The 13,492-nt window shown below is 40.7% G+C and overlaps 2 protein-coding genes across 2 annotated transcripts in view; one reads left to right on the top strand and one right to left on the bottom strand.

The window, feature by feature from the left end:
- LOC109926446 (keratin, type II cytoskeletal 8-like) overlaps positions 1-5,166 on the bottom strand; it is a 171,291-nt gene extending 166,125 nt beyond the window's left edge. The window contains exons 1-2 of the mRNA XM_048618978.1: positions 5,150-5,166; positions 1,792-1,878 (exon numbers count right to left, since the gene is read on the bottom strand). Coding sequence (XP_048474935.1) covers positions 1,792-1,811 — 20 coding nt within the window. The 5' untranslated portion in view covers positions 1,812-1,878; positions 5,150-5,166. The remainder of the gene's footprint in view (positions 1-1,791; positions 1,879-5,149) is intronic.
- Positions 5,116-13,492, top strand: part of eif4ba (eukaryotic translation initiation factor 4Ba) — a 39,691-nt gene continuing 31,314 nt past the window's right edge. Inside the window, exon 1 of the mRNA XM_048618977.1 lies at positions 5,116-5,234. Coding sequence (XP_048474934.1) covers positions 5,222-5,234 — 13 coding nt within the window. The 5' untranslated portion in view covers positions 5,116-5,221. The remainder of the gene's footprint in view (positions 5,235-13,492) is intronic.

Here is a 13,492-nt window from a genome sequence, read left to right as displayed (position 1 = left end):
TCACAAGTTTCAAAATCTCCCCTCCCTCTACCGCATCCCAAAACCAGTCCAGCTCGTCCCTGCCTCCCTAACCTGTTCTTCCTCCCACCTATCCCCTCCTCCCACCTCAAGCCGCACCTCCATCTCCTACCGACCAACCTCATCCCGCCCCCTTGACCTGTCCGTCCTCCCTGGACTGACCTATCCCCTTCCTAACTCCCTACCTACACTCACCTTTCCTGGCCCCATCCCCGCCTCTTCGACCTGTTTGTTTCCTCTCCACCTATCCTCTCCTCTATCCATCTTCTATCCGCCTCCCACTCTCTCCCTATTTATTTCAGAACCCCCTTCCCCTCCCCCTTTTCTGATGAAGGGTCTAGGCCCGAAACGTCAGCCTCTCTGCTCCTATGATGCTGCTTGGCCTGCTGTGTTCATCCAGCCCTGCACCTTGTTGTCTCCCCTCCCCTATAGTTGGACTATAGAATAGTCATTGTTATGGTGATGAACATAGCAGCCATTTCGTGCACAGCATGGTTCTATAAATAGTTGAATGACCAGTTCATCTGCTTTCCTTGATTGTTGACTCGAATACCTGGAAAACTGCTTAGCTCTTCTTAAAAATGCGCTAGAAAACCACCTGAAGTATTTGGAGTAGACAAGCAGTATCTTGGTTTAATTTGTTTTTTCCCCCACTATGGCACCTCTGACAATGAGGCAGATACTACACTATTAAGAGATCTGGAAAAATTTAAACTAAAGAGGTACAGCTGCCTGCTAGCAAAATGGCTGGACACCCGGTGTACTCCTGTTTCTATTTTTCTTATCTGTCTGGGACGGAGCCAATTTAAAACATCTTTTACTAAAAGGTTGTTTATGGATACTAAATGATGAAAACCCTCTTTAGATGTTCAAGATGCTCAGCTGGGAGAGTCAAGTCATTGAGTGAAAGTCTGCTCTGACCACAGCTTTGCAGTTTTACATGTTACAAAGGCACCTCTTGAGGGCGCTAAATTAAAGAGAAAATTCTGCTCTGCAATATCTTCAATTTGAGTTGATACAAGGGCCATGTCAAGAACATTAATTTGGGGCCTTCAGTAATTGTTATTATTTCAAGTTACACGATGAACACTTTCCACTTCCTAAGAGCTGACATTCACCGCGATTAAGGAGTCAACTGCAGCAGAATTTAATGGCACTGTTACATATGCTGTCTCACGTTTCATATCCCATCATTTTTCAGTGAATTGTAGCCTCTTAGTACACGAAGAATGGGTGTAACCAGTATAGTTGCATAGAATGTTCCCTTTGATCTCTCCAACAGGAGCCATAACAACAGTATTACTGGCATTAATCTACTGTATTAAGACTTATTATCGTGCTTGTTATTACGAATGTTATTGTCAATGTTTCTATGAGTGGGGTGATTCATTCACTTCACTGTTAGGTCATGCAATTTGATGGACTCTAAGAGTGTGCTTAACACACTGAATAGTAGCAAACTGTGAACAAAAACAAAGTTGCTGGAAAAGCTCAGCAGAACTGAGGAAGGGTCACCGGACCCAAAACGTTAACTCTGTTTTCTCCTTCACAGATGCTGTCAGACCTGCTGAGCTTTTCCAGCAACTTTGTTTTTGTTCCTGATTTACAACATCCACAGTTATTTCAGGTTTTTTTAAAGTAGCAAACTGTGTATCTGAACCACAAACTGAATATTAGGGAGGCAAAATCAATCGGAAGATTAGAAAAATCAGAATAAATTCAGCTAAATCTGAAGAGTATCAATTAGAAACACTTATTTTTGTCAGTTCTTACCTAGATTGCAGATGAGCCATAATTTTGTCCAACTGAATATTGAGAACAACTGCCTTAGGCTCCTTTCTCTGGAAGCTTTTAGAAGGTCTTGATAGAATAGTCAGAGAAAATATTTCATTTATTAACAAGTCCAAAATAAAGGCCATAAATAGTCAACAATAAATCTAACAGGGAATTCAGGAGGAACTACTTTACCCAGAGAGTAGTTAGAATGTGGAACTCCCTATCACAAGGACTTGTTGAGGTGAATAGCATTGACATATTTAAGGAGAAATACATGAGAAAGAGAGCTACAGAAGGATATGTTGATTACATGAGGCTTTTGTGGAACATAAAAGGCAATAGTGACCAGTAGAGACAAATTGCCTGTTTCAATGCTGTAACTTCTGTGTAATGTCAAATCCTTGGCTTTCATTTTGATCCACAGCTGAGCGTAAACTCTATATCTTATGCATTATCAAGATCATTTATTTCCAAACCCACAACATTGCTAATCTATGTACCCTACTCCACCTTCAACTATAGGGACCAACATTTATGCCTCCATCAATAGACTTGACTATTTCACATCTTCTTTATTGCCACTTGACTACAATAAATTCCAAATCACCCAAACTCCACAGTCCACATCTGAATGTCCTTGCTGGCCTACACTGGCTCACCATTAATGAACAGATCAAGTCATCCTCTTCTACAAATTTTTCACGATCTCATTCCTCACCCAACCTCTGCAACCTTCTTGAGCTTTCCATCCCCTCCGGCAAAGTTTGATTTTCTGACTCAGGCTTCCTAAGTGTTTCCTCCCTCCTTCCACTTCACCATGAGTGACAGAACCTTCAGTTGTCTTGTATGGAACACTCTTCTCAAACCTATCTCCATTTTTAAAAGCCTCCCTTAAAACTATAGTCTGAGCCAAGGTTTTGATGTGTCTTTGTGAAATGCCTCAGTTCAATGATTTCAAAAATATTTTACTGGGATGCTGGCAATACTGGCAGGGCTGCATTCATTTCCTACATTCTAGCTGCTCCAAGAAGATGTGGCTAGCGCTTCTACTTCAATCACTGCAGTTCTTGTGGTGATGGAACTTCTACATTTGTATTAGATAGGGAATTCTCAGATCTTGGCCAAGTAATAAAGGCAAGAATGATGTCAGCGTTAATACAGCAGGTAGTACTGTCTTGTTTCTGAAGGTCATGAGTTCAAGCCTTATTCCAAAATATAAGCACATAATCTAGGCCACCACTCCAGCGCAGTACTGGGGAAGCACTGTGTTGTCACTGGTGCCATTATTCAAATGATACTTCTGCCCTCTCAAGCGAATGCAAAAGATCCCCTGGAATTATCCAGAGTGCAGCTGCAGGAGTGAGGAGTGGGGAGCGGGGAGCGGGGAGAGGGGAGAGGGGAGCTCCTTGTGACACCAGCCAATAATTAGCTCTCAATCAAAACAAAACTAAAACAGATTATTGGATTATTTCTCTCATTGATGGCACAGGATCCTGCCAAGCAGTTTGGCTTTGACGTTTTTATACTTTAAAAAATGACTACACTTGAAAAATTACTTCATTGGCTATAAAGAGGCTCTGAGATCATGAAAGGTATTATATAAATGCAAGTCTTTCTTCCTCTATTCTATAGTTAAACAAGGATGGTGTGTGACTTGCAGGTAAACCTAGAGGTAATGGTGATGCCATAACACTGCTGTCCTTGTCCTTCTTTGTGTTAGAAGTCACAGAGAGGGAGCTGCTGTGGAGGTCACCTTGGTGTATCATTGAAGTTCATCTTATACATTGTACATGTTGCAGCCAAGGCACACCAGTGACCAAGAAGTAGATATCAAGTCCAGCAGCAAGGGTACCAATGAAGTGAGCCACTTTTCTATATAAAAGGTGCTTTGTATGTGCAAGTTGTTATATAATTGAAAGGAAAATAATCATGTTCTGATCCCTACTCATAATATAATTTACTGATCTGGAGGAAAAGAGAGTGTAAACTTGAAAATAAGTTTATAAAAATGAATATTCAGGTTGGTAGCAGTTGGCAAGGCTAGTATTTATTGTTCATTCCCAGGTGCCCTAATAAATTGTTGATGATGGCTTTCTTCTTCAAATGCTACCTTTTGTAGCAGTTTATTGCAACTGAGCATCTTGACTGCCACCTCGGAGGGCATTTAATACAGTGATGTGGAACTAGAATCACATGTAGGCCCAGACTAGATAGGGATGGTAGATGTGGTAGATCTCTATCAGTTGCAACTCTTTACGCTGAAAGAAAGGAATTTTTTTTAAGGTGCTGGATAGAAGAAAATAACCCAATTAAAACTTGATAATGATGACTATTGGTCCGATTTATTTTGCACACTTGAGAAAGGAACTGCACTATGATCAATGCATTATTTCCCAGTTTTGCTGTTTTTTTTTCCCCCCAATTTGGGAACATAGTGATACAGAATTCGTGCTCTCGACTTAACCACAGTGCAGTGTGAAGGGTGACTTGTGTGGCTGTTCATTTTAGAAGGCGAACGATGTATTGGTGCCTTGTGGTAATTAAGGGAGAAAAAGGAAGGTGCCTGGAGTGTTAGTGTTCCATCCTCATCAGCTCACTGCCTATGGAAGAAATCAGGAATAAAAACAGCAACATGTTTGGAAGTTTTATTGGTTTTTCCTTTTGGAATATAGCAAAGATCTATCGATCTCAGACTCAAAATTTTGAGGTTGTATCTACCATTCTTTTAGGGAGAAAGTTCCACACTTCTACCCAGCCTTTGTGTGAAGTGTATGCTGACTTCTCTCTTGAATGGCCTATGACTCTAATTTTAAACTTACAGTTAAAAGCTTATTAATTATAACTCTTAGACTTTTAACACCCTCCCCCACTCCCCAAAGGATAAAGGGGAACAAAGGCCAAGGTTTCAGTCTTGCCAGTGCTTTTAATTAAAGGAAATTTTGACTTATCAGGGATGTTGGTTATGTTTCACAATGAACAGTGGAGGAATCACAAGAGGTGGTTGTGCTAGTTAAGGGGTAGCATTACATGTTGGGATTTGTGGCTGTGGGAAAATTGGTATTAAGTCGTAGATCTATAGATTGACAGATTAGTTATCATATGCAAACTGCCTAATAGAAATGTGAACAAAAAGAAACTTTCTGTTGGTGCTGGAAAGCTAATTTTATTTTAAAAACCTGGAAATGCTGACTAGATTTTTGTTTGTTCACAAATAACCCAGTGTTTCCATTCTTTTCAGGTTCTAAAGTGATCTTATATCAAAACGGTCATTTTGCAACATGTTTTCGAAAAACAATGAAAAAATTGACCGCCTGCGCTTTATTTAAACCAAACAATCGCGAACCACAAAATTTACCTTCCAACTGCCAAGAAGTTTAGGTGTCACGTGAGATCGACATCCGGGTTCTGTCAGTGGTCATTCTCCAACATGGCGTCTTCAGGTGAGTAGCTGCGGGTGTCGCGCGGGGCCGGGAAAAAGGGACAAAAATGCGTTCAACTTGTGGCTTTTTTCCCCTCTTTTTTTTTCCCCCTTCACTTATTTGCGTTGGAAAGCGGGGTGACCGGACGTCGCGTTGGGCGGTTGGGAGGCCCGTGGCGTGTCGGGGGCAAATAAACGCGGGGCGAACGGCTGCCGAATGGGTTGCGGTACGTTGTGGTGCGTGTGCGAGTGAGCGAGCGGTAACCCGGGGCTTCGGCCTTCGCTGCAAGTTGGCCGCCCCAGACACGGCGCGCATGCGCGCACCGGACCGGTCAGGCCATATGCAATCAACTTCAGCTTCTCAAAAAATGCTTCCCACCCCCTTTGGACCGGTATCTTACCGTGCGGCCCTAACTGTCACGCTGCGTACGCGTGTGTTGGAACTTCTGCGAGTCCTAGCGGCATCATTTGTAATCGCCCATTTCGTGAAAATGCTATCTGCACATTCTAAATTCTGTGGAGGCCGAAACTTGAATCGCACTGTTTGGTTTGCAAACCTGTGGGTTGCGACTGATTTCCCGATGAGCTTTCCTGCCCGGATTCGGAGCCACCATCTTACGTTCCGAGTCTGTTCCCATGCCTCCATCATAGTCAAGACCAATTTGGTCCCTGTTTGCCACGATGCTTCCGCAACTACTGATCTTTCAATTATGCCTCATCTTCAACTATGTTATCCTATTCCCTGTAAAACCCTTGTGCTCTCTTACCTTAGTCATCATTCTCCTGGCATGCTTTGCCACCCCCATTTTTACTCCTAATTTTAAGTGGGCAGAGAATTGAATGAGGTTTAAAGGGTTAAATTAAGAGAATAAGTTGGCTTGTAATGCTTTGTAGTATAGTGTAAGGTACTTAAAATGTTAAAGGGACTCAGTAACATAGGTGCAGAGAAACAATCCCTTCTGGGCATCGAGGGTGAAGGGACATGGTCATCTTAAAATTAGATCTAGTCATCTGGGGAATCAAAGACTTTTTCACACCCACAACTGGAATTCTTTTCCCAGAGGAACTTTGAAAGATGGGATACATGGTGCTTTCAAAACTCAAATTAATTTATTTTTAAAATATTCATAGAGCTCCTACAGTGCAGAAGGAGGCCATTTGGCCCATTGCGTTAGCACTGACCCTCCAAAGAGCATCCCACCCAGACCTAGCCTTCCACCATATCCTGTAACCCCACATTTACCATGGCTAATTCACCTAGCCTACACGTCCCTGAACACTTACGGGTATGACCAGTCTACCTAACCTGCACAGCTTTAGATTGTGGGAGGAAACCAGAGCCCTGGGGAGGGGGGGAGCCCACACAGACGCAGGAAGAACTTGCAAATTTCACACAGTTGCCTGAGGCTGGAAGTTGGGGTGTTGGGTACAGAGTATGAGGTACGGATCTTTACCATTTAATTAGATGATGGTAGCAGGCTTAAAGATTCAGTGCTTTTCTGTTCCTATCTATATGTTGTACAGCTGGTTGATGTTGAGCCATTTATTACCAGCTCTAGCTGTACCACGTCGAGTATTATTGGCCTCTGTTCTCTTCTTCCAAAGCTGTCTGTATTCCATGGTCATCCTTGGTTTCTCTTCATTACCAATTGTCACCTTCATCCTTATTCTTTATCTCTGTGCTCTCGCTCGCTCCCTCTCTCTCACCTCCCCGCCGCCTCCAAAAAATAATAGTTTCACTAACCGGAGTTGTGAGGACTACTTGATGGCATATTCACAATCTTTGCAACTAACTGTCTCTCTGGCATTATCCCCCTTTCCCTTGACTGCCCATATGAGGTGTTTTCTCCTGCCCTTGTCATGAGCTTGCATGTTCCTTTATTTTCTGTCCTAATCTCATAGCCCTCGCTTGCTGGACCCTATTGCTCCTAAATTACTTAGAGCCCAACTTTTCTTGTAAAGGGTTTTCTCTGTTTGAGCACCATCCCTCTTCCCTCCAAATCTGCTGTTATCACATCTTATGCCAGATCGTTGAAATAGCTTTAAATAAAGGCATCCTGTGACTTTGTTCACTGTTCTTCATCTTTCACAACATCTCTGCTGTGTTTGATAGGCTTGGAGAAAAGTTAGACATGAGAGTAGAGATAATGGGTATGTATTAAACCTGAATGGTGTTGGGCCTAAAATGATAAGGCCAGGTTGTACAGAAGATTAAAATGAGATGTTTATAATTAATGACTTGATCAGGTAGATAGAAACTATTGTCTTTCGTAGGAGAGTCCAAAACAAGGCCTAGGTTCTTCAGGAGTGGAACCTGAAAGCATTTTTCACAAAAGGTAGTGAAAATCTGAAGCTGTCCTTCAAAAAGCTAAATTGAAAATCGCAAAACTACAGTTGATCATTTCTGTTAGGTCAGGGTGTGAAGAGTTATAGAACCAAGGAGGGTAGATGGGGTTACAATTCAAACTAACAGTGATCTATCTGGCAGGATGAACTTGTGGAATTGAATGCACTATTCTTGATGCCATTGTTCCTCTGCCCTGCTCAATCGTAGACAGAGAACCTTCTGTATTGTCTCTGTTCCTTGCTCCCACGCTGTTATCTTTGGACTCTCCTAAAGATATGTCCATGGCCGCCACCTATTTCAAAGCTACATGCTACCCCTCAGCAACATCATTGAAGACGTTATGTCAGGCTTCACACTTGTGTGGACAGCACCTTGTTCTATTTCATAACTATCTGTCTCAACCTCTCCATTACCTTAGATTGCTTGTTCTGTTTGAATTAGTTTCCTCCACTTTAGTAGACCAAAGGCATTACCTTCGGCCTCTGCCAGAACATTCATTCCTGCACTGTTGATTTGCGTTGCAACCACCCCACCCCTACCCAATTCCACATTCTACTTCTAACCCATGTCTATTGCTGTAGCCTCTTCCCACTATATTTCCTTCGAAGAACTCTGCCTTCCACTAACTGATTTCTTGTGCGTCCTCCTACTGCTATTAACATCCGTCCCTTAACCAACCTAAGCTTAGAACTTCCCTCCTTAAAGTTCTTTGCCTCTACCCTTTTTCTACTTAAGAACCTTGATAAAGTCTACCTACCTTTTATCAAGTTTTCGACCTATCCTAATATCCCCACCTTCTGCTTGATGTTAAATTTTGTCGGACTCTGCTCCTGTGAAGAAGCTTGGGATGGTATCCTGTCTTACAAACATACTTGCAGGTTGGTAAGTATGTCTAAAGAAACAGCCATGGTTTCTTCTTGAACACTGCTTTTGACTTATAACACCACCTAGGTTCAAAATTAAAATGCATTTTCAATGGGCATTTTTTTGAGTATTGCTGGTCCAACATATGGAAGTCTCAAAATTTTAATATTCATTTGCCCACGGAACTAGTCGTTTTCCAGACACCCGCCACTCGTCAAAATGTCTGCACAGCTACAACTACAGTTATAAGGTAATTAAGTATTTACAATTATGAAAGAATGAGAGAAAGCAGCAGTAAACTTCAGTCCTTGAGTCAAGAATGAGGATTGGAAATGCAAGGTTAATGTAAGGTTCAGAACGAAGACCGGAAGTTGAGGGACTGTTGTTCACTTCCAAGAATTGTGGTAACGCAAACTCAACATTTCGAAATGAGATTGAATAAGTAGGTGGGTGAAGTAAAATGAGCTGAAGAGTTAGTATGCTAAAAATAGGTATGTGATTTATGGAAGTCTGTGTGGGACAAAAATGTGGATGCAGACTGGTTAGGCTAATTGGTCTGTTTTTGTGGTGTAATTCTTGTTCGAATTAGAAGCTAATGATATAAGATATAGGGTACAACGCTGACATTTCATTTGCTCTTCGTTCCTAGATATGTGGGTAAGTGATATTGATTTCTCAGAATGCTACAGACAAAGTTCCAGTGCTGTACACAGAATTCATTGTATTGATCTCTGTTCAGAACAGTTATGTTCCCAGATTCTGACCCTCTAAACTGTCACCTCTTTGGAATTCTGACACATATATAAGCCCATTTTGAACCTTATAGGAATTTGTACTCCATAACATTTGGATCTTGTAGATTGGACTTTGATCTGCCTTAATGTAAATGCTCACCTAAAAAAAAAAAATTAAATGGGGAAGCAAGTTCTACTTCTGGGAATCCAAAATACTGTATTAAAGCCTATCTGTTACCTCCTGCTGGTTTGGTTTTAAAAGTTAAAACTGCTGATTTGTCAGGTCTAATCTAGTTGTAGGCATGTTGTGTAGTTCTTCTCCAGCGTTATCTCTCAAAGGTTCTGCCACATTGATGTGAGTGAATACTGCCCATTTATCAGATCAGCGGAATAGGAACTCGATGACATCAGATCAGGGAGTTCTATACAGTGCCTTTTTCCAAGAATGCTTGTAATTAGCGGTAGGTATAAAAGTGATATTTGTATCTCTTGGTAACAGTTGAGATTATTTCGACAGTTCAGTAGATTACACTTATGTAATGCTAGGATTATGCTTAAATGAGACCTCCAGCAAAATCTTTGTTGTCCTCCACATACAAAATGATAGTAAGCCTTGTTTTATGCAGTCCATAATCAAGTACGTTCCATGGATTCATGCTTCTGAAATTTGACTGGATTTGTCAATTTTCAGTTCAACAATAAGAATTTCCACAGCTGTGCACCAGAAAGCATGCTCATTGCTTTTACTCAACCTTCTATATTTAATGCACAATAGACTAACACAATACAGTGGATTTTTAGTGTAATATCTCTCAATGTTAGATATTCCATTCTGCTCAAGCATTAAAGTCTGTAACCAAAGTCACATGATGTCTCTGTGACCATGATCGTGGTTAATTTTCCAACATGGTTGTCCAACATCTTGGGCGAGCCATACTTGTTCCTGTAAGCACTGGTATAACGACATTTCCATTGTCTCCTCAAACATCAATATCATCTCTCTCCCTGATTATTGTCTGTCTGAACAACATTGTTGCCATCTTTGACCTTGAATTGAGTTTTCAGTCCTATAATCCCTTCCACCACAAAGACTGTCAACTCTAGTTCCATATTATTGTTAACCTCTGCCCCCTGCTTCATCTCATCTGCTGAAAACCTCATCCAATCATTTGTCTCGTCCATATTCCACTGTTCCAGTGCTCACCTGGCTGGCCTTTGCCACTCATCCACTGTAAACTTTAGCTCACCCTGAATTTTGTTGTTAATTATCTCACTAAGTCTTGCTCAATTATCACCATTGTCTTTGCAGATCTGCATTTGCTGTTACCCCACCAATACCTTAAACTTAATTTTTTTTTGTCATGTTTAAATTCCCATAAGGCCAGTCCCTTCCCTAATTAGTAGTTGCCTGCACCCAACAACCACCTCTCCCACCTCTCCCACCTATCCCTATATTACTCAGTTCTTGTTGTGTCACGTCTTCGGGTATCAGTAAGTCCCATTCTTTAGAATACCACTCGCCTCTCTCTCCTCTTCTAAGACGATGCCTTGAAACCGATCTAGATTTTTGTTATCTCTCCTGTGATTGGACATCCGCTTTTGTCTGATTATGTATCTGTGAAGTCTTAGCAGGTTTTTGTACATTAAGAGTAAATGTATTAATGTGTGTAATTTCTAAAAGTTAACCTACTGTTTACTTGAGTTTTATTCTTTTAAAAATGATTTTTTTTGCATACTTAAATTAATTGTGGCTATCTTCTATCCTGCCAAAAAATGTAATCTTCATATGATGTGTCAAAAAGCATGAAAAATACCTGAGGCCTTACTGTGTTCATTTTAAGCATTTCTAGCCACCTTTTTAAAAAATTGACGATGCAGAACAAAATTCCATTGTTTTAGAGTAAACTGATGATTATTTAATCAGTCAATTTAGGAATGGGTAGAGAAAGATCTTATCTCTATCATGTGTCTTGCATTGTCTTTTTAATGCTTTATTCAAAAATCATGCAGTATGATCTCCATAACACATTACACTTCAGAAATTATCCTCTGGCTAAAGTAGATGCACTTTTATAACTTATTCATGAAGTGAGTTGGTATGTTATGTCTGTGTATATTTTATGATTATATTTGGTGTAACAAAAATGCGTTGTATTACATTTTGGAAAAAAAACTCACATCTTACAAAGGGCATTGATGAAAATCAGGGTAAGCCATTGAGCATAGACTGTTGAATCCAGATGATTCTGATTCTAGTGCACTAATGTTACATTGAAAGCCTGCATTCCTACAACAAATTCAAATGTTTGACATCTATGTATCAATGGCTGTTAATAGTTATTATGTTTTAGACAGCATTATCTATATTTAGCTTTGATTCCCAGCAGAAATTAAATGTTTTTCATAAGGGTATTTTCACAGAGGGATTGATGACCTTGTGCTGCAAGATTCAAAATTGGAAATGAGGTTAATTTCTGATTTCCAATATGTACATGTTTTTCCTGATCCGATTTCACAATTAGGAACACGTTACGTATACGGTTGTGTATGGTTAATATTTGGAAAAATGTTAGCACAAATTAAATCTCAACTCTGATTTTTGATTTTCTAACAAATAATGCTTTTCAGCAATTTTTTATTGTGCATTTCTGATTGTAGCAGACCATTTTTAAATCATGAGTACTCAGTAGAAATCTTTGAGATTGTGCTTATTAGCATTGGATTTCCACAGTTTAAAGCAACAGAGGAGTAATGACAGTAGTGTAAAACTGGGGAACTGTCAGGGCAGCTGCCTTATGCAGGAGTACCTCTAAAATTAGAAAACAGTCAATAAAGTTGTAATGCTGAACATTGTAACATCTTATCTACACTGCAGTAATATCAATTGACAGGTGATGCATTAATAACAGATAGCTCTGTAATATGTAATGTATCATAGTGGAGCTTAGTGGTTCCCAACCTATTTTCCAGTGTGACCCCAGCAAAGACAAATCTGCAATAAAGCAGCATTGTAACACTTGGTACATAATTATTACAGTTGATGTATTGTACAGATAAATATGAAGATGAACATCTGTGCCAGTAAAGTAATTTGTAAAAATATTATTTATGTACTCTGACATCTCAGACGAGTAAAATAGTTTTAATTTTGCCCTGAGGATTTCAAATGACTCAAAATAATATTCGTAAGCCAGAGGATGCAGTTTGTGTGAGTTCTACTGCACACAATGCAACTTTAAAATAGAATGAGTTTAATTCGCAAGGTTAAGTGGCATAAATGAAAGTGGAGCTGTCCTTCCCAACCCGGGAAAGGAGTGCTTCAGAACAGACATTGAACATAACACGTGACAGTTAATGACCATTTGAGGTTTCATCCAAGCTCTCTGTATTTCTTTGCTAACAGAAAACTGAATGAAGTTCCTCTCCCCATTCTAGCACAACTGCGTGATAGAACATAGAACAGTACAGCACAGTACAGGCCCTTCGGCCCACTCTGTTGTGCCGAACTTTTACCCTAATCCTAAATTCTATCTAACCTCCGCCCCTACCATATACTGTCATCCATACACCTATCTAATAGCTGCTTAAATACCCCTAATGAGGCCGACTCCTCTACCCTGTCCGGCAATGCATTCCACGCCCCGACCACTGAGTAAAGAACCTACCTCTGACATCTCCCTTATATCTACGTCCACACACTTTAAAACTATGCCCCCTCGTAATAGCTACCTCCACCCGAGGAAAAAGTCTCTGGCTGTCCACTGTATCTATACCTCTGATCATTTTGTACACCTCTATCAAGTCACCTCTCATCCTTCGTTCTAAAGAGAAAAGCCCTAGCGCTCTCAACCTTTCTTCGTAAGACCTTCCCTCCATTCCAGGCAACATCCTGGTAAATCTCCTCTGCACCTTTTCCAACGCTTCCACATCTTTCCTGTAATGAGGCGACCAGAACTGGACACAATACTCCAGATGTGGCCGAACCAGGCTTTCGTATAGCTGGAACATAACTTCACGGCTCTTGAACTCAATCCCTCTAGTAATGAAAGCTAACACACCATACGCCTTCTTAACAACTCTATCCACCAGGGTGGCAGCTTTCAGAGAACTGTGGAGATGAACCCCAAGATCCCTCTGCTCCTCCACATTGCCAAGAATCCTTCCGTTAACCCTGTATTCTGCTTTCAAGTTTAATCCTGGTTTTTCTCACGTTTTAGACACCCCAGTAAGTCAACACGTTGTACTTGCTGCTAGGCATCTTTTCTAAAGTTAAAGAACACTTTGGGCTCAAGGTCTGCACCTTTAGCTGCTTGGTGTTAATAATCCAGTAGGCCC

The sequence above is a fragment of the Rhincodon typus genome, chromosome 41 (assembly GCF_021869965.1).
Source record: "Rhincodon typus isolate 14 chromosome 41, sRhiTyp1.1, whole genome shotgun sequence".
Taxonomy (NCBI): Eukaryota; Metazoa; Chordata; class Chondrichthyes; order Orectolobiformes; family Rhincodontidae; genus Rhincodon; species Rhincodon typus.
The sequence above is the reverse complement of the archived record's forward strand: the minus strand, read 5'-3'. Positions and strand labels throughout refer to the sequence as shown.